The sequence below is a fragment of the Euleptes europaea genome, chromosome 16, assembly GCF_029931775.1.
Source record: "Euleptes europaea isolate rEulEur1 chromosome 16, rEulEur1.hap1, whole genome shotgun sequence".
Lineage (NCBI taxonomy): Eukaryota > Metazoa > Chordata > Lepidosauria > Squamata > Sphaerodactylidae > Euleptes > Euleptes europaea.
Genome location: NC_079327.1, coordinates 36,028,722 through 36,049,295, shown reverse-complemented (window position 1 = coordinate 36,049,295; position 20,574 = coordinate 36,028,722). Strand labels below are relative to the sequence as shown.

Genomic DNA, 20,574 nt, shown 5'->3' with positions numbered 1-20,574 from the left:
GTACACTAAAGATGGATTTAGCTCCTGGGCCTTCCATATGCCATATAGGTAAAAGGGTAAACATGTGGTTTAAGACAACGCTGAGCTAGCAGTTACTTGCATCTCTGTCCTGAGCAGAGATGTCCTGAACAATTCCCAAGGCTGCTTCTGTGTAGCTTCGTGCCTTCCATAGGATGTTCTGAAGGGTATATTAGCAGGACAGTAACTTCAGCTGATGTTTCTGTTTTGTTTTCCCTGCAGGTCATCAGTATGCACTTTGCTGGTGATATCACAATAGACCAATGCAGAAGCTTGCACGCTTCATATAGGGGTTAGGTAAGTGAGCATCTTTTCACCAGTATTGTGTTTTTTTCTCCAGTCTTAATATTCTTATTTTATAGTCAAAATATAAAATAAGAATATTTTAAAGGAAAACATGCTATATTGAAGAGCAACAAAGAAATTAACTCCTTGGCGTCAATTATCTGGTGGGATGTGATGTCGCCAGCAGAGTGCATCCTAGGCTGCATTGGCCAATTTCTTGATACCTGGGGTTGTCTCAATTTTGTGCACACATATTTAGAGGGTGAGGAAATGTAAGTTGTTCAGCATCTAGCAGTATCTCCGCATGGGCAAATTTTTGCAGACATCTATCTCTTGTACAGTCTGAAATCAATGCAAGATCCTGTCTTAGGAACTCAAAGCAAAACAAGGTGTTCAGTGTCTGTGCTGAATTTTCCATTTCCGTGTTTGCCTCTGATGTGCAAACTGTGGGCAAGGAGGTATTTGTAGGGGAGGAATGGAGCACTTCTCTGCAACCCCTGTTTTCTTTCCTGGCTGCTTTCCTCTTTGTCTGAGAAACAGTCTTTGTCTGAGAAACATAGTCTTAGATTGCTTGTCAGAATGAAGAATGTGTGTGTGTGTGCCGTCAAATCACAGCTGACTTATGGCAACCCTGTAGGATTTTCATGACAAGAGACATTAGGAGGTGGTTCTTAAGTCCACAATAAAACTTTTACTACATGATCTGAAAAGGGTAGATAGCTCACATGAGGACTACAGGAAGCAATACACTGAGAAGCCGTATATTTACAGAGATATAGGTCTAAAACACATGGTCGCTGAACCTCCTTTATTCCCCGTTTCAGCCAGGATCAAAGTAACCCGGGCTGGGGGGGAAACTGGACACATTACCTTGAATGAGCAGGGACGAAACTGTGTGCAAATCAATCCATGAAAACAGAAAATATGGGAGACGTGGAGTTCCTGTTTAGTTTGTCATGCCCCCTGCCGTCCGGTGATTGGTTGTTTCAAATTGACCAATGACGAGCCAGGAAGAATGGTGTGACTCGGGCCAGAAGAGGAATGGGAAAAGCCAGGTTCATTTTGTGTCAAAACAGGGCTGAGCCGACAATCAATAAGGTAACGTCCATTCTCAAAAATTTGATCCTGGCTGAAACAGGGAATAAAGGAGGGCTACAGCAACCATGCATTTTTGACCATAGTGTGGGTGCAACCAGATGGGATATTAAGTAATTCCATCCCTGCAAAAGTGGTCAGCCTGCAAAAATTGCAGCCATTTTTTTTTTTTGTTAATTGGCAAAACTGGCAGGCATGAGTTCTGTCTTGCCTGGTGCTTCCAGAAGTCCTTGGCTTTCAATTCTCAAAAAGCTAGAAAAGTTACATTAGACTGTTGTCTTTACTACCTATTGCCAGGCCTGAACTTGATGTCACAGTCCAGGGCTCCTTACCTCTGGGGGAAAAGGGATGGAGCAGCCCTGTGGTAGGGTTGGGAGGAGAGCCAGGTGGGTTGGCATCAGCAAGGGAAGAGCAGTCAGAAGGGAGGCCCACCAGTACTAGCTTCCTGTGGGGTAAAGGACTCCTCTGGTATAAAGGCCTCCTTGAGAGGAAGGGCTTGCTTGAGAGTAGGAGGAGGGAAATAGGGGCTGAGTGACAAGGTGAGGTGGGATAAAAGACCTCAACCGAAGGCCGTGGACAGGCAGCCTTGGGGCTTTTGTAGACAGGAAGGTACCAGGCCTCTTGAAGCCTCAAAAGTCAGCAGTCCTGGCCCCAAGGGCAGCCAGGAGGGAACTTTGAATGCCTGACCCCGGCAGATGGGCTGCCCCTGGCTTAACTCTGCAGGAAGGGTGCAGCAGCTAGGGCAGGAGCTTAAGGACCTGGAAGAAAGGCCCAGGCAGGGAAAGCAGCCTAGTAGCAAGGTGTAAACAGGTAGAGGTGAGGAGTCGTGAGCTGGCTGCGCCGCAAGTGATGGTTGACCTCTGGAATTGGGCAGTCTAAAGGAACAAGCGTCACACTTCTGGCATGTTGTCTCCTCTCTGACAATGTGGAGAAAAGATGGCTCCTCCCCAACGGGGAATGGCCCCTGGTCTTGCAGGCAAATTAGATGTTAAATAGCACGGAAGACCAGATAGAATGTTGTGGGTCAGCGGCTGTGAGTCACAGCAACCAGCAGTGGCTTCAGCACCACGTTCTGGGATCTGCAGCTATAAGAACGTATGTCTCGAACAAACCCATCTTGGCCAGGTGAACCAGAAAATGGACATGGTCAGTAGTATTAAAAGTGACAAGGAGTAATAGAAGAACCAGCAGGGATGCATTCTTCTTGTAGATTACCCTTAGTCAGGGCAGCCAAAGCAGTTTCTGTCCCATGCTCAGACTGGAAGCCAGATAATAGCCATTTATTACTACATAAATATGAATTTTGATTCTTGTGTTTTGAAAGCAGGACCCTGCTTATACTAAACACTGCTAGAACCAAAAAAATTCCCACAGCACGGCTGTGAATGCTCATTTTCCTTTGATAGTTACCGTCTGTGCTGTATTTACATCTAGGAAAGAAAGCTGCCATTGATAAGAACGGCATCTGCAAAGGATGAAGTGTGTGTAGGAATGATGAACTCCAGCACTGATGAAAGGGCAGATTGTCTTGTTGCACATTTAATTGGCAGTGTGTGCTGGCATGAAGTGTTGCTATTCTCAGAATTTGATATACCAGTTAGAATATACCAGTTAGAATCCGCTTATGTCTTTTAAATTTGAGGGAGCCAGGAACAAATTGTGCATGATACTTGATCTTTTTTGTTTTGCTTTTCCTTATATCTTAATGGCAAATCTAGATACGAATAGATTTTTAGCTTGTGTCATAGGAGCTGCATCAACTGTTACTGCAGATTGTATTTCAGTTAAATGTGTGCCACAAAGCAATCATGTGGTCCTAAAAATATATATATACAAATTGAAATTTGGATGTGAATTGGACAAAGCAAATCAGCACTGTTAACCTTTTTTTTTTTTAAGGGTACTTAGTGTTTTCCTCCCATGGTATTTCCCTTTTGTCTGTTTTCCATTTAAAATGATGGAGGGGATTTGTAACAGCTGGGGATAAGTCAAGATACCTAGGAAGGTGCAGTTTCTCTGCCTATTAGAATACTAGCATTGCACTCATCTTGTAGATGGGCCCAAAAAAAGAACTTGGAAATAATGGGTAGGCCACTGTGGGGCTTCTCTTGACCCACCAAGTACCCCTTCATTGTGACCTCTTCTACCAGCTGAGGATCCACTAGGCCTCAGTGAGAAGGGGGTTGCAAGTCCAGGATCCTCCTCCACCTCCTCACTGACCTCTGCTCCCCAATGATGTGAGCATGATTAGCAACATCATCCTGCTTCTGGGGTCCTTTTTGGATAACCAATGGGATGCCGCGCTCCCTTGCCATTTCCACCCCACCCATGTGACCTGGAAGTCCTGGGGACCAGAGGAAAGTTTCATTGGCCTGGGCAGGTTCCTTTTACCCCCATCCATCTGGCATTATGCCAGATGCCTTTCCCCACTACCTTTCTGCAGGGCTGCTTCTTACTTCATAGGCCAGTCCCAACCGTACCAGATGCCTGTTAGCTTGCTCCTTTCCTCAGGAGCCAGCTCTGCAGCCTGTCTGCTGCCCCATTCCCTGTGAGCCAGCCCTGGTGTGGCTCAAGTGGGTGGCACCAAGCCAGTCTCACTTCTGGTCAAGCGAGGACAGGCTGGTGCCATCCTAACAGCCCATGCCCTGACCAGTGATGCAAGGGGATTGTCCTGGCTGTCGGCTGACACCATGGAGGAGAGAGGAGGGGCTTGCATTGTTGCAGATGGTGAGGCTGAGTGGGGTCCTACGCCCAACTGCCGCTGAAGACATCAACTCATCGCAATGGCGAGTTCTGTGTTGAGGATTGTTAGGGAAAGGCCTGAAAACAAAACCTATGTCATTTTGTATAATATTTGGCATAGCCAAACTTGGAATATTGTGTTCAGGCCTAGTTCTTCCCTATTCATCTTTTTTAGAAAGCTGCAGGAGGTACAGGAAATAGCAACTAAAATGATGGAGTGTTAGGAAAACTATCCTTACAAAGAATCATTGAAATGGGCTCTTGGAACTTGTTGTAAGAGGGAGCTGAGGAGTCTGGGTACAATAAAGGTCTAATTGTAAATGGTGTTGAAAGACGTTTCCATTTCTCTACCAAGGCAAAGATTCAGGACCTTGTGATGCAGCTGATCAGCAATTGATTTGGAACAGTTAATTCATGTAACAGCTAGCTATAGCAATCGTACTAATCCCATTTTGCAGTTTCTGGTTCGGTTGCCAGTTTTTCTGGACCCAGTTCCAAGTGCTGGTGCTTATTTTAAAGTCCTTCATCATCTGGGGCCCATATGCTTGAAGAGGGTCTGTCAGTATGAGCCCTGGCGGCAACTTCACTAAGCACAGCAACGCTTGCTGGTTCCACTGCCTTGGTGAGTGCATTCGGCTACTGCTTTTTTGGTGCTTGCCTTTGGAAATACTTTGCAGAGGAACTTGTGAAAGCATCAAGTTTGCTGGAATTCCACAAGGGTTGTAAAAATTCTGGAGGAGGGCTTGCCATAGTCTGGGATACTTGCACAGGAGTTTGATAGTGGGCATGGCTTGTGTTTTGATGACTTATTTTGGTGTCTTAATGTTTTCTCATTCTGATGAACTAGTTGTTTTGAATTCATTTCTTTTCTGTTACCTGCACTGGGTCCCAGTTGTCAAGGAGAAAAGTGGGTGCATAAATATTTTAAAAAACAGAATTTAGTGCCGCAAGATAATATTAACAAAATGACTCTTCAAAGATTAAACACATTGTTGAAAGCTATCAGCATTAATCAGGTGTGGTAGTTAAATGAGACAGCCACATTCAAAGGCAATGTAATACCAAGACAAATAACATTATGCCATACATGTGAGTTACCTAGAAGTATCTGGCTGGCTACTGCTGAAAACCAAATGTTAGCCTGCATGAACTTTGATCCAATACCATAGTATGTGCAATAACAAGATTTTATTCTGCCCTGTTGTGTCCCATATGCCGCATTGTGCTTGGAAACTGCCCAAATGCTACTTGAAACAAGAGCGTGGCTCATGAATGTAAAATTCTGGTTATGCCTCCATTTTAAGGTAGATTCCTCTTCCCTTATCTACTATACGCTCATGGAGTCACATGCTTCTAAGAGGCTTCAACATATTGAGAGCAAAATTAAATCTATTGGCTTTAACCTCGACTCCTTGCTTATGTTTACTGAGGGAGAAGCTTTTCAAAAGATAAAATGCAGACTCTTAGATATAGGACTTCAAGACCTAAACAGCGCTGCTAATAAAACATGCTCCCCATCAAATTTAGGGGTACCTTTTGATGTTTATCAGCCCTCCCCATACTTATCTCACCTGTGTGATCCTTCTCAACGTAGAGCCATGTCTCTGGCCAGATTTAATGTTTTGCCATCTGCGCTACTTGAAGGCAGATTTCGGGAAATTCCTTTGTCTGACAGGCTTTGCCCTTGTGGCAACAATTGTACTGAAACGGTTGCTTGTGTCTTACTTTATTGTAGTTTCTACACAGAATCTCGCAACGAACTTTTAAGCCCCCTGTTGGTTAATAGACAGAAAGTCTCAGATTCTTTTAACGTTTCCTATTTATTGAACAATCGTTTGCCCCATTTATTGGAGATGGTGGCACAGTTTTTAAAGTTTGTTTTAAAAGCCCGCCAAACGGTTAATTAGATGGCAGTATCAACAAACAGCGCTATTTGATGTAACTGTCTTTTAACTGTTCCATAAAGGGCACTTTTTAAGATCTCCATTCCTTTTGTACCCTTTTTGTATTATGTTTTTATGCCAATAAAGGAATGACGGACCAAGATTTTATTCTACAGTGTGCCATGTTTTTAGAGTGAGCTGAGGTTTCATATGCACTTGCAATCTTCCAGCTGCTTCCAGACTATATAATATCTAACAATCATTATTTGGAACACACAACAGCAACACTGAAGGTTGAAGGCACACTGAAATTGATTGACACTCTCCCTTGAGATCTGTGTAAGCAGTGCTGACAGATCTAGGTTAGGTTACACTATCTCTGGTTATGATGTAATTTGGTAGGCCCTCTTACATACAGATCAATGGCTGCGTGCATATTTTTAGTGGAGGAACTGCTTTCTAAAGCTTCCTTCCCATTAGGGCTGCTGCATGCCTGAGGCTTATGCCAGCACATAGAAATGAGTAAAAGCGCCTCTTTTGCTCAAAAATGGTGAATAATCTCAAGCTGCATCTCCCACTTTATGGCTCTATGCCTGTTGTATTCCTCAGACAGCCTTCTCCTGGTGGTACTCTCACGTGAAAGGTAAAGGTCCCCTGTGCAAGCACCGGGTCATTCCTGACCCATGGGGTGACGTCACATCCCGACGTTTACTAGGCAGACTTTGTTTACGGGGTGGTTTGCCAGTGCCTTCCCCAGTCATCTTCCCTTTACCCCCAGCAAGCTCGGAAGGCTGAGTCAACCTTGAGCCGGCTACCTGAAACCAACTTCCGTTGGGATCGAACTCAGGTCGTGAGCAGAGCTTTCTGTTTAACACCAATGAGGTCACAGGCATTCTTTGCATAGTTCCATTCCTGTGGAATGGCCTATTGGCGTGGATGCACGGGTGCCTTTACTTGCCGTGTTCGGGAAGGTAAGACAAAGCTATCCCAGAGTGCATTTGGTGCAGGTAAATTGGTTTTATAGGTAAAGGTGGTACCCTGTGCAAGCACCAAGTCATTACTGACCCATAGGGTGACGTCACATCCCGACGTTTACAAGGCAGACTATATTTACAGTGTGGTTTTCCATTGCCTTCCCCAGTCATCTACACTTTATCCCTCAGCAAGCTGGGTACTCATTTTACCTAACTTGGAAGGATGGAAGGCTGAGTCAACTTTGAGTTCTGGCTACTGATCCCGACTTCCATCGGGATCAAACTCAGGTTGTGAGCAGAGCTTTTGACTGCAGTTTACCGCTCTGCGCCACAGGGCTCTTAACTGTGGTTAACTACACATGTTAGCTCTAATGTCATCTGTTGTGTTTTCCTTGTGTGTATAGTGGTTTTAACTTGCTGGATGCTTATGATGTTGTATCCTTGCAGCTTTTGCTGGTTTATTAGCTGCCTTGAACTTGCAAATATTAAAAGGTAAAGGTATAGGTCCTCTGTGCAGCACCGGGTCATTCCTGACCCATGGGGCGATGTCACATCCCGACGTTTTCTAGGCAGACTTTGTTTTGCTGGGTGGTTTGCCAGTGCCTTCCCCAGTCATCTTCCCTTTACCCCCAGCGAGCTGGGTACTCATTTTACCGACCTCGGAAGGATGGAAGGCTGAGTCAACCTTGAGCCGGCTACCTGAAACCAACTTCCACTGGGATCGAACTCAGGTCGTGAGCAGAGCTTCGACTGCAGTACTGCAGCTTTATCACTCTGCGCCACGGGGCTCCAAATATTAGTCAGAGTATAAATACTTTAAATGTGTCTGAAGCTTTTTCAGATATTTAACTACAGCACAAAGTCACCCACGCTGCACCTTGTTCCATTGGTACCATCTATTCAGTTTCAGAATATGGTGGTGATGCTAGCAGCAATAGTGTTAAGAATAGCGAATGCAGGATCAAACACAGAGAAACATCTGGAAAGATCAACTTAACTTTTTAATTTTTCAGCCTCTGCCACGTGTCTTACCCCGCTCTTTTCTTCCACCACCAAATTCTGTAACTAGTTTCTGACGGTATCTGGGGAAGCTGTTTTTATTTTAAGGGGAAGGAGACCTCCCCTTTTTGTACATGTGTAGAAAGGGGTCGGGCTGGATCAGAACTGTTGTTACTAGATTTATTGTGGGTTTTTTTCTTCCTCAGTACTATATGGTTGATAGTGTTTAGACAGTTAGTTGAAATATATAAAGCATTAGCTAAAAGCTTTTTAAATTTCTAAAATTTCAGCTAATTAAAATGCTATCCCAATATGCACGTACATAACCGGTTTGGGAAATCTGTGGTAGCCAAATTTGTCTAAAGAATCGTAAACAATCCCTAGAGCTGATTCTGCCACCTACCCCAGCCTCTTTCTGGTGCCTTGGTGCTTCATGTACTAATACATTTCTGCACTGAAGCTGCTGTTCTTGCTTGTTTTATTTTGTCCACATACTTGTTTGTGATGGTTCTCTGAGCAAACTCTTGGATATAAATGAGTTGGCAGATTCTTATGCACAGTTCTTATGCACATGGTGATATTCTTTTGAATCAGAGCAATCATTTTACATGCAACCATTGCAGTGGCTTCCTTTTAGGACTGTTATGAGGGCCCTTTACATGATTATTTCGCTGCACTATAAAATTTAGACTGGGGTTGGTTTTGATACAGTAATTTGGGCTGTCAGGATCTGCAGTTGGGTGTGTGCTACAGCAGATAATATGCATGTTACATTTTCATGAAACCAATGTTCATGTGCTGTAAAGCAACGTTTCTTCTTTCAATGTTTCTGTAATATGAAACAGAAGTGACACACGGTGTGAAACTACTCTTCCAGTCTCCCTTCCCTCACAGATTTGGTGCACCTTGCAGAGCAACATACTGCTTTCCTGTGTTAGTACAGAATTCTAAGCTTCTAGAAGATTTTCTAGTGATTCTTTTAAACTAGCAGATAAGTACAATCCTTATCTCTAGCTAACAGCTTTTCCTTAACCAGTCTGCAAAATCAATTGTGGCTCAGTGGTAGAGCATCTGCTTGGCATGCAGAAGGTCCCAGGTTCAATCCCCGGCATCTCCAGTTGAAGAGATCAGGCAAGTGGGGGATGTGAAAGACCTCTGCCTGAGACCCTGGAGAGACAAAGCTATTCCAGAGTGCATTTGGTGCAGGTAAATTGGTTTTATAGGTAAAGGTAGTACCCTGTGCAAGCACCAGGTCATTACTGACCCATGGGGTGACGTCATATCCCGAAGTTTACAAGGCAGTTGTAAACTGCCAGTCTGAGGAGACAATACTGACTTTGATGGACCAAGGGTCTTATTCAGAATAGGGCAGCGTCATGAGTTCAAAATCCAGGAAAGGGCAATGTGCCCCCCCCAAAAAAAACCTCTCATGTTAGGGGACTTAACTTCCTGTTAGAAGGAATGACTACTTTCCCTTAATCTTGCACATATTTCAGATCACATTTTCGTAGTTTCAGTGACTGTTTGAAAAATGCCGACATACTATAAAATGACCAGTTTGTTGAGGTAGTTGGGTGTATTGTTCTGGGGAGTCCTAGGTTTGAATTTCCACAGAGACATGAAATTTGCATGAGGCCAGTTGCTCTGTCACAGGACTGTTGTGAGAATAAATATGGACATGCCCAAGGAAGAATTTCCAGGAAAACTTGCTCACTACATTGTGGTATGTTTGGCTACACGTAATTTATATCCACCTGTCATGTGATTAACTTAATTGCCCTGCATAGGCATAATGATAACACAGGTGCTATAGAAGTGGTTATACTCGTTTAAAGTAGTCTTATCTGAGTGACTTTTAGGAAGCTGGAAAAATGGAGAACGAATACCTTTAGTGGGTGTTTAGAAAATAATCAATATACATGTTCACACTGTGTAAATCTTTTCATAAAAGATTTGGAAACCTCCAGTGGTCCAGGGACAATGGTCAGGAATGTTCTATATTAATGTCATATAGCAACTGCTTGGTTATGACTGTTAAGGCTTTTCCTCTTTCACTTCAGAGAAGAACAGGGTTAGCACCCTTTTGTAATTAAAGAGCCAACATATATCAAAATTCACAGCAAGAGATCAACAGAGAGCCAGTATGAGGAAATCAATGGCATGAATGAAAATATACTGTTTAACATGACTGATTATAGATTATTAATATGCGTAGCCATTATGTTCTTGTATGCTGAGCACTGGTTCTTGTGACTCCTTATGAAGTTGCACACACAAAGGTGTCACAATAAGTATTCAATATACACAGGAACGCCCTGTGCAATTGTTATGGTGCCACTGGCATAAATCTGCGCATGGTTCACATCTGGATTACTGGCAGCTGTTTACCTATTTCTTTCCCCTCCCTATAAAATGTCTCTGAGAAACCCTTCAATCTCATAAAAATATTTTCCTGCCATTCGCTCCACATACTGGTTTCTCTAGCATCCCACCTACCCCTCCAGTATACCATAAATACCATTTTCTTTTTAAAACAGCCACGTTTGATTCCATGCTGAGCCACATGTGGCTCAGGCTCCATAGGTTGCAGACCCTTGGCCTTGAGAGAGAAGCTGAAGCTCCATAGGAGATTAAAAAGATATAGAGACAGAAATCTCACCAAGCGCCTTAGGAGTTGCGAGAGGCTCACTGTACAACAGCAAAGTGCTTTAACAATCATGGCTGCTTCCCCTTTTCTCATCTCTTTCCTTAGGGGTTATGCAATGAGAGGGTCAGAGGTTGTTAACCTTCTCAGCATGCTTGCAGAACTACAATTCCCGTGGTTCTTTGGAAGAAGTCATGACAGTTAAAGCTGTTTGTGCTGCTGCTCCCTTCCACAACATCTTTTACTTCTTTTTGAATGGGGGAAGAGGCTGCTGTTTTGATTATTAGATTTATATCTGTTTCTCTTGTGCAGTCATGAAATGCAAACTGCTAGATCCCTTTGCTGGTTTCTGTGTGTTCCATTGTCTAGTTGCCTCTCCATCCCCACTAAGTTCATTGCAAACTGGGAAAACTGGCTACACAGGAGCATCTGTGAACTTGAATAAATAAGTTGTGTTGTAATCTTGGGAAGGAGAAAGTTTCTGTCAGTAAGTGATCACGGAAACTAACAAAGATTATAAAGAATTCTGGAAGTGCTAACTACAGCTATTTAAAATGATATTTCTGCCTTTCAGTCATCTAAATTTAAAAAGCAGATAATAGAAACACTGAAGATAAGATTTATAGTGTTAAGATACTATAGCTGCATTTCTAGAGATCTTACTCATCAGAAGTAACTACAATGGGCATCAGAAGGACTAGAACCATGTTCAACAGACTGCTGAGATTTTGATTGCTCAATTTTTTTTTTAAATATTCACTGTCCTGTGGACCCTGATTGGGTAGAATGGTGGCATAAAATGCTTTAAATAAATAAACTTCTTGACTTCAGCATGCTAGCAGCAATCACAACCAAATTCGGGAGCCCTAATGATGCAATTCCAAATGAATATTAAGTTCTACTGTATCAAGAAAGGTTGAGCTTACTCTGCTAATACTGCAGTTGAAAGTACAATCTGCAGTTAAAGAATTTTTACTATGATTCTGTGTTTGTTCTTTTTTCCTTTATTAAAATATTTTTTCTTGTTCGAATAATTATTATTCTTTCTTCAGTTTATTAAATACTCTGAGCTGGTCTTGTTTAAATATATGTTACGTATGAATAAACTTTTTTAGGAGATAAAAAGAAAACAAAGTAGGAGCCCTATCTACAGTCAGACTTTAAATTGATGACCAGGGGGAGGAATCTTCCTATAGAAAGGGCCCCCAACATGATACCTTTGGGCACCATGGCACCCACCAGCACCTTTCCTGGAACCTCCCAGGTGTTTTTAGAAACCACTCCTTCGGCAACAGCTGCCACCTGAGCTAGAGTTGCCAGCCTTCAGAAAGTCATAAGAACCAAACAGGGTAGGCTCTAACAACAATATTATTCAAAGTTAAGCAATACAATTACATACAAATGCAACAAATACTATACAAATGTGCTACTCAATAACAAAGTTCAATAAATAATCCAACAGCCATTGGGCTTTTGTTGTATTTATTGAACTTTGTTATTGAGTAGCACATTTGTATAGTATTTGTTGCATTTGTATGTAATTGTATTGCTTAACTTTGAATAATATTGTTGTTAGATTGATACTTCGAGCCTACCCTGTTTGGTTCTTACGACTATCTTATATTAACAGCAGTGTTGAGTTTTTCTTGTAGCCTTCAGGTAGTAGTTGGAGATCTCCTGCTATTACCTCCAGCCGATAGAGATCAGATCACCTGGAGAAAAATGGCTGCTTTGGCAATTGAACTCTATGGCATTGAAGCCCCTCCCCTCCCCAAACCCCACCCTCCTCAGGCTCCACCCCCAAAATCTCCCACCGGTGGCGAAGAGGGACCTGCCAACCCTATGCCCACAGGCTTATATCATCTCCAAAAAAGGCACCAGGCAGTTGCTTCTCAGGTTCTGTTTCTTTCTTCTTCTTTTTAAATATTTTTTTATTTTCTTCATTTAACATATCAACAAACGACATCCAATACTAAAAATAATAGTAATAAAAAGAAAAACAAGTAGTATCCCTAATTTAACAATAAGATTACCTCCCCCTCTCCCTCTTCCACCTAAAAATGAATTGTATAAACGTTTGCTAACGGAGCTAATCCCAATATTATTTTAATTAACCTGTTCTTATCCTATCCAACATTATTAAATCAAAACCTAAAAGGTAAAGGTGCCCTGTGCAAGCACCGGGTCATTCTTGACCCATGGGGTGACGTCACATCCCGACGTTTCCAAGGCAGACATTGTTTGCGGGGTGGTTTGCCAGTGCCTTCCCCAGTCATCCTCCCTTTACCCCCAGCAAGCTGGGTACTCATTTGACCGACCTCGGAAGGATGGAAGGCTGAGTCAACCTTGAGCCGGCTACCTGAAACCAACGTCCGTCGGGATCGAACTCAGGTCGTGAGCAGAGCTTTTGACTGCAGTACTGCAGCTTAACACTCTGCGCCACGGGGCTCGTTAAATCAAAACCTAATATAACATTAATACAAAGTATAAATAAGGGATTAGATCAAAGAGTATCCTTTAAATGGTCCCATTAAGAATTTATTTTCACAATAGGTTCTCCAAGCCTCCCATTCCCCCCCAAATTGTACATTATCATTCTGGTTTATCAAAGCTGTAAGCTTCGCCATCTCGGTCAATTCCAGCATCTTTTTTTATCCAGTCTTTTTTGTCTGGTATCTCTTAGGTTCTGTTTCTGAGCAGCCGAATAAGCTACTGCCTCATTATTCAGCCGCTGCAGTGATTATTCTACATGGCTTTATTTTTTGAGGCACAGCTTTCCTGCTAATTCATGTCAGCAGTTAGCTGGGAAGTGGAGCAAGGCGGCTCAATGCATTTCTTCCGCAAACTCATAGTTTAGCTGTCTGATGTCATTGGATTCCTTGTAGCATTTGGGCTTTGGAACGATTTTGTGTGTGTGTGTGTTCCTTTTCTTGCAAGTTGTATGTGTTACACTCCGATCAGGGGAAAAGGCAGGGTGTGTAGAAAATGTTGACTTTTATTTCTGAAAAACACTTTCAGAACCAATGACTGCCATTTTCCCAGAATGCCGCAGGGCTCAGTCTTAAAGGGGCAGTGGCATGTAAACAAACATAAAACTTACATCAGTATTACTCCTTGTCGCATATGCTCTTTGGTGTCGGTCTCCTGGGCCATCTTTTTTTTTGATGTAACTTTTTGTTTGCTCTGGTATTGCTTGTTATGAAACACAGTACAATTGGCACGTCTTCCAGATGTTAAACTTCTAAAATGAGATGGCAGGGCCCACTCAAAATTCCTTTTGATGCTGGACAGCTGCATGTTGCTTCTGAGTCTCTTGGTCAGGAATTAAAAGCATAAGAGGTATTTAATGGAAAGGGACCTGTCCCCATCTTCCAAAAAGAGTATGATTTTTTGATTGCTGTAGTTATCCAGGCTGTAACAAGTGAGTTCCATAAGGCAAGTGAACACATACAATTAAAATGTTTCTTCATTGATGTAGAGGTTGGTCTCCAAGATCTTCTTGCAATGATGCTGTACCTTCCATTCATTATGCCGTTATTACTTTTTCCTATTCTACTTCTCCCCTTTGCTCGTGCTAACTTCTGCCTGTGCTATTTCTGTCTTCCCTCAGGATTATTTCAGTTTACATCTGTGACCTCAGCTTCAGATTGCTCCTTCCTCTTATACTTCCTCTTGCTGAAAGATGGAATCCCCGTATTTATGCTGAGATCTCTTACTGCAGAACAGTAGAAAGCTGATGGTCTGAAAAGTCTCTGTGCTGATGGGTCAGCACTATTGTCAAAAATGCTGCCTACGTCTAGGCAGACTGACTTGCCAGTTTCAGCATATTACCCCTAATCTTAGAACACTTGCATTGGCAGCCTATACGTTTCTGGGTTCTGTTTAAAGTGCTGGCTTTAACCTTGAAATCCTTGTATGACCTGGTACCCACATACTGCCTCTTTCCATCTTATCTCGCAGGAGAGTGACATCTGTGTAGCCTGTTCAAGTGCTTTCTCCGTGATGTCTCCAGAGCTCTGGAAGGGGCTAGCAGGGGAGGTCCTAGCCGTGTCCCCCCTCTCTGTTTTTTGTAGTCTGTGTAAAGCAGTCCTGTTTACAAGGGCTTTTATTTAAATTTACTGTTCTGTGTTGTTTATTGTAGATGGCCAGTTTATGTGTTACCTGGGTCTTAAAGTGGTATGGTTACTGAGATGTTTCAGGGTTGTATTATGAGATGTCGGGAATAACTGTTTAGGTAATTATCTTGGGTTCCCCATGGGAGAAGAACGGCACTGAATGTATTTTAATTGAAAGGGCCTCCCCCCACCCCCGTAACCTTTTTTGCACCCTCAACAGCATTCTACTAAAAATAACTTCCTTTTGAGTATCGGATGAGTATGTGTCAGTAAAAAATAACTTATTAAACACACCATTCTGTAGCATCATAGACTGTATGTAGAGCTGAGCGTGTGCCTCTTCAAAACAGAGTTTCAGACTCTAATGTGCACGGCAGCTCTGGGGTTTCTTTTTACCTGGGACCAGGGAAGGTACTGATTTTGATCACTGAGCATCAGGTGCCATAGCTCTGTGGCAGAATATGTGCTTTGTGTGCAGTAAGTTCCCAGTTCAGTCCCTGGAATCTCCAGTCAAAAGAATCCCAGAACTCTGCATTGGGAAAGCCATCTGCATGAGACAGAATTGCTGCATGTTACAGCATATTATGCTAGCTGGGCCAGTGGTCTTCCAGTCCCATGTAACAGTGATTTATTTTATTTTTATTTTTTTTAAAAGCCCTTTTGACACTCCTCTAGAGATGTAAAATTTGAAGCCAAAGAAAATATGGGGGGTGAGGGGAAGGGACACTTTGAGAGGCAACATATATGCAATACTTTCCTACATATATGCAATACTTTCCTATCGAACAGCACCCCATTTTTCTGCTTTTAACAACATAAAATGCATAATAAATAACTTACCATGTAAAATTGTATTAATTGGCATATTTATGGAATTTAAAAGTACAAAAGCCCTACTTTCCTACAAGTGGGGCTATAAATGCACCTAATACTAAAGCAAAAGAGCTTCAGGTTGCTTCATTGTAAGCTATTTTAGCGCACTTCCCTCATTCCAAAAAAGGGGGGGGGGATCATAGGAGTCTTTTCTCAGTGTTCTCCCATATTGGAAAAAGATACACGGGGGCACCAGCATGTCCCCCCCCCTCGGGCTTTCACATCTCTAAATCTACCTTTCTCCAGCTTGAGACATTGGTGAAATTGCTCCTTAGTCAGGAGGACACTGTATGTTGCCTATTTCTTTGTGCTGCATGCATGTGATATTAAAGAGGGTCCTTGCAATGTCTAAAAAAGGTAGATGAAAGTGGGAGCTGATGCAGTATTATTATTATTTTTTAATAAATATTTTTATTGGTTTTTAATAGAAAATGGGATACAGAAGGATACATTATGAATCTGCTGTGTCTTATAAAGTTTTGTTATCATTTTTTGGTTTTAATATATTCGTAGAAGGATTTCCATTTATCTATTTTGTTTTTGAGTTTCTTTCTGTAGTGTTTTAGTTAATTGTGCCATTGTGATATATTCGTATGCTTTATCAATCCAAGTCTCGATTTGTGGAATTCTATTAGTTTTCCATAGCGATGCTAGAACTATCCTTGCAGCTGTAACTAAGTATTTTAACATGTCTTGTTGGTCCTTGTCGATGCTGTCTGGAGTTTTATTCAGTAGGTATAGTTTAGGGTCATATATAATTTTGTAACCGAGAATGCCTTCTATGTTCTTGTGTATTTTCTTCCAGAATTTCTGGACTGATTTACAAGTCCACCAGCAATGATAAAAAGTGCCCCTGGCTTTGCAACATTTCCAACATAGACCAGATGTCGAGCTATTCATGATGCAGTATTATTGAGAGGGGCAGTTAAACAGCCAGCATTTCTGTTGGAATCAGAGCTGCCTGAGGGTCAAAGCAATGGCTTCAGTCAATGTGTAGAATAATAATAGTCTGCTGCTGACTGAAAGAAGCTCAGCTTTTAATAAAGCATCCTGAAGAGAGCTATATGGTTCAAAAGTTTAACTGTGAAGAAACTTTGTAATCTCCACCTGATTCACTCCAATGTAGTGTTTGAACCATAAATAAAAGTTAACCTTTTTGTCTTTCAGGGCTGATTGTCGGAGTGATCTTGAGGTATGGCTCACCTTCGGTCAGTGGTCAAGATAAGGCGTTCAGCTGCTCCCAGGGGAATCGTGCCTTTACAACCCTGTTGGTCAACATCAGTGGGAAATATTTTGAATATACGCTAAAAGGAGAAATAAGCCCTGGAAAAATACACAATGTGGAACAGAATGACATGTTGCGGAAAGTGAGAATTACCCTTTGAATTTGTTTATGTGCAGATCCACTTATTGAGGCTGAATATAGGAAACAATTGTGTTCTGCTGAGTCTGTTTGCGTTATGGGTTCTGTTGTCAGCATAATAGAATTGGTGATGCTTTTGTAGCAAATTAGTGGCACTCAAAAGTATTTAATAGAAGGGTTCTTTTTTTTTTGCTTCCTTGTTCCACCCTTCCCTGTTGGTTTTAGAAACCAAAGATGGTGATAATATACACTCTTAAGAACTCATATTAAATTCCTCTCTGCATGAATTAACATTGGTGCATTGGTCACAAATCAGACTCAGGCCTTCTGCATGGCAGGTGAGAATTCTACCTTTTTCACACCACCAAATGTTAATTTGGTCTCCTTAAGCAAGAGACCTCTATTTTTTTGGGGGGGGGGTTCTTATCACCCCAGTGGTTACACCATTGTCAGTAGGAAGGCGCAGAATCCAGATTGTTATTAATATGAATTAAACGGTTTATTGGAAGGCATTACTGCACAATAAACTACTAAATCAATTGTACTCTGCAAACTGAACTGGATGCCTGATACAGGAACGCATATGAAAAGGCATGGGTACAAATCCATCAGTAAGATGGCTACAAAAATAAAATTAACAGATAAATAGGCAGTTCTGAAGCATGAGCAAATAGAGTATAATTCTAAATCGGTTTCAGCCCAGCAGAGGACACACTAGGTAGTGGACAGATGAACCACAAAGCACTAAAACCTGTGAATATACTCGAAACAACTGCAAACATGAGAACAAACAATGCATATTAGCCAATCTAAATGTTAAACCATTAATTGCTACCCTCCCACCCTTCTGTCCTTCCAGTTTTAGCTCAGCTTTCTAGCGAGCAAGCTGATGCAGTTTTGTAGATACCCATTCAAGGATCCAGGAATGTTGTAGAGGTAGGACTCTAATCAGTTTGTGAGCCTCTTCACCCTCTGACTCCTGAGAAGTAGAATGAGGGGAAGGCAAGGTGAGGGTGGGCCTTTGGAGGCCTCAAGAGATCCTCAAAGCAGGAGGCCCTTAAACAGAAAACATTGCTTTTGGCCTAAAAAGGAAAGCTGCCATTACCAAAAAAGAGGCTGCTGTATACCAAACTTTCCTTCCCCCTGGCCTTTTCTATGTTTTCTTTGGGCAGGGGTGGTGGCAAGTCACTCCTAAGAGGTAGAGAGAGAGGAGTGACTTAATTTTTCCCTTGTTCATTGTTTATTTTGACATCCAGGGGACTGCAAAACCCCATACCCATAGCATCTTCTCTGTATCACAAAAAAACATGTTGGTCCAAAATATTGTCGAAGGCTTTCACAGTCAGAGTTCATTGGTTCTTGTAGGTTATCCGGGCTGTGTAACCGTGGTCTTGGAATTTTCTTTCCTGACGTTTCGCCAGCAACTGTGGCAGGCATCTTCAGAGTAGTAACACTGAAGGACAGTGTCTCTCACTGGACAGTGAGAGACACTGTCCTTCAGTGTTACTACTCTGAAGATGCCTGCCACAGTTGCTGGCGAAACGTCAGGAAAGAAAATTCCAAGACCACGGTTACACAGCCCGGATAACCTACAAGAACCAATGTTGGTCCAAGCTCTTCTTATCAGTCATGAGACTGGTCGTCTTGTTTGCCATGGTTACAGGTGTTCACCTGTGTCCTGGGGACTTCTTGTTTTCTCAGCAGTCAGCAGTGCATTCTGGGGACTTCCAATGATGAATTTCAGGCTAGAGTTTAAGGGAAAGTATTCATCTATGTGTGTAAACAGCTTTTTTGGGGGGAGGTGTCTTTTTTCCCTTGTGTGTGGAACCCAGTCCTGTGCAGGCTGCTTCTCATGGCATCTCAGCAGCTGCTTATCTTAACGGAGTTAGCAAAGTTAATATCCCAGTTGACACACCAGTTTCTGGTCTCCTTTAGCTGAATCCACAGATTTTCCCAAAGCCATTGGAGCATTTCCACAAAATAGAATAAAAAATACAGCAATTCATTCTTCTCCTCACCCCATAATATCACTCCATAATCATGCATTGGGGTTCTCTCATGGGAGGGGTCTTCTGTTGTAAAAATCCATTTGGACAAGCTGCCCCTTCCCTTAATGAAAGGTTTCTCTCAATATTAAGAGGTGCTTTCCTGGTGTTTCTAACTACTTGCAGTTAGCAATCACTCAGTGCTGTATCACTGCAGTCTAAACAGAAGTCACAATTTGTAATGGTAAAATAGAGAGTCAGGGTCCGAAATCCATTTTGTTCAAAGATAGAGACTGTAACTGGCACTGGGCCTTGTCAGATGCTCCACCTAAGTGTATGGTGACACCAGCCCTGATGCCTACTATTGCACAACAGTAGTACAATAGAAGAAGAAGAGTTGGTTTTTATATGCTGACTTTCTCTGCCACAGGGGAGACTCAAACCGGCTTACAATCCGTTTCCCTTCCCCTCCCCACAACAGACACCCTTTGAAGTAGGTGAAGCTGAGGGAATGTGACTTGCCCAAGGTCACCCAGTTGGCTTCGTGTGTAGGAGTGGGGAAACGAATCCAGTTCACCAGATTAGCTTCCACCGCTCATGTGGAGGAGTAGGGAATCAAACCCAGTTCTCCAGATCAGACTCCACCGCTCCAAACCACCGCTCTTAACCACTACACAATATAAGTAAGAGTAAATTTATTTGTATAGGCATAGGCTGTTACGAGATAACGTTATCATTTTCCAAAATTAAGTCACCGATACTCTTCTTTCCCAAAGCCCATCAGTCTCTGAATAGTTTACACTGATATGATTGGGAGATATTGACATGAGAGATCTGTATCATCAAAATCTTGGCAATTTTTAGCTATCAAAAAATTTGGTCTTAGAGCCCTCTTTCTCTTTTTTTTAAGGTAACCTTTGACCCAGAAGTGTTCTTCAACATCCTCCTGCCTCCTATTATTTTTCATGCTGGTTATAGTTTGAAGAAGGTGAGCCCAAATCATTTTCTGGACACAGTTTTATCTGTGTGTGTCTCAGTCGTGTATATAGGATCTGATGATTGATAATGAATTTGAGTTACTGATGGCCTCATGAATCATGATTGGCTTTTTGGCCGGCTGGTGTTTGACGCTGTTATTTTAAAGCAGTTCTATACTTCAAAATGTGTAGCTTAAAACAGGGCTTGGAATATTTTTCTCAGTGTCATATTCCAAATTCTGCTGATTGTTAATATTAATAGATTGGTAAATTTGTATAAACCGTTTAATATAAATATGTCAATATAAATTATATATTAATTAGTGATATTGATATATTACAATTAATTCTAATGATTATATGATTACAGTTGCTATATCCTACTTAGATTAATATAGTTGCTATATCCTACTTAGATTAATTCTAATGATTAATTATTATAGTTGCTATATCCTACTTCAGTCAAAGCTTTGAGACAATTTTTATGACTTTTATACCATTGAAATCTAATTTAAATAATTTAGATGTGTCTCGCATTCTTAGTTTTGTTAGGGAATAATACATAACAAGGAACAGCTGGAGTGTCATAAACAATGCTAAGATCACAACAAGCTCAGGTCA

General features: G+C 42.0%; 1 protein-coding gene across 1 annotated transcript in view; it reads left to right on the top strand.

The window, feature by feature from the left end:
* SLC9A7 (solute carrier family 9 member A7) overlaps nucleotides 1–20,574 on the top strand; it is a 65,867-nt gene that overhangs the window by 12,447 nt on the left and 32,846 nt on the right. The window contains exons 2-4 of the mRNA XM_056861719.1: nucleotides 241–315; nucleotides 16,796–16,995; nucleotides 19,887–19,964. Coding sequence (XP_056717697.1) covers nucleotides 16,984–16,995; nucleotides 19,887–19,964 — 90 coding nt within the window. The 5' untranslated portion in view covers nucleotides 241–315; nucleotides 16,796–16,983. The remainder of the gene's footprint in view (nucleotides 1–240; nucleotides 316–16,795; nucleotides 16,996–19,886; nucleotides 19,965–20,574) is intronic.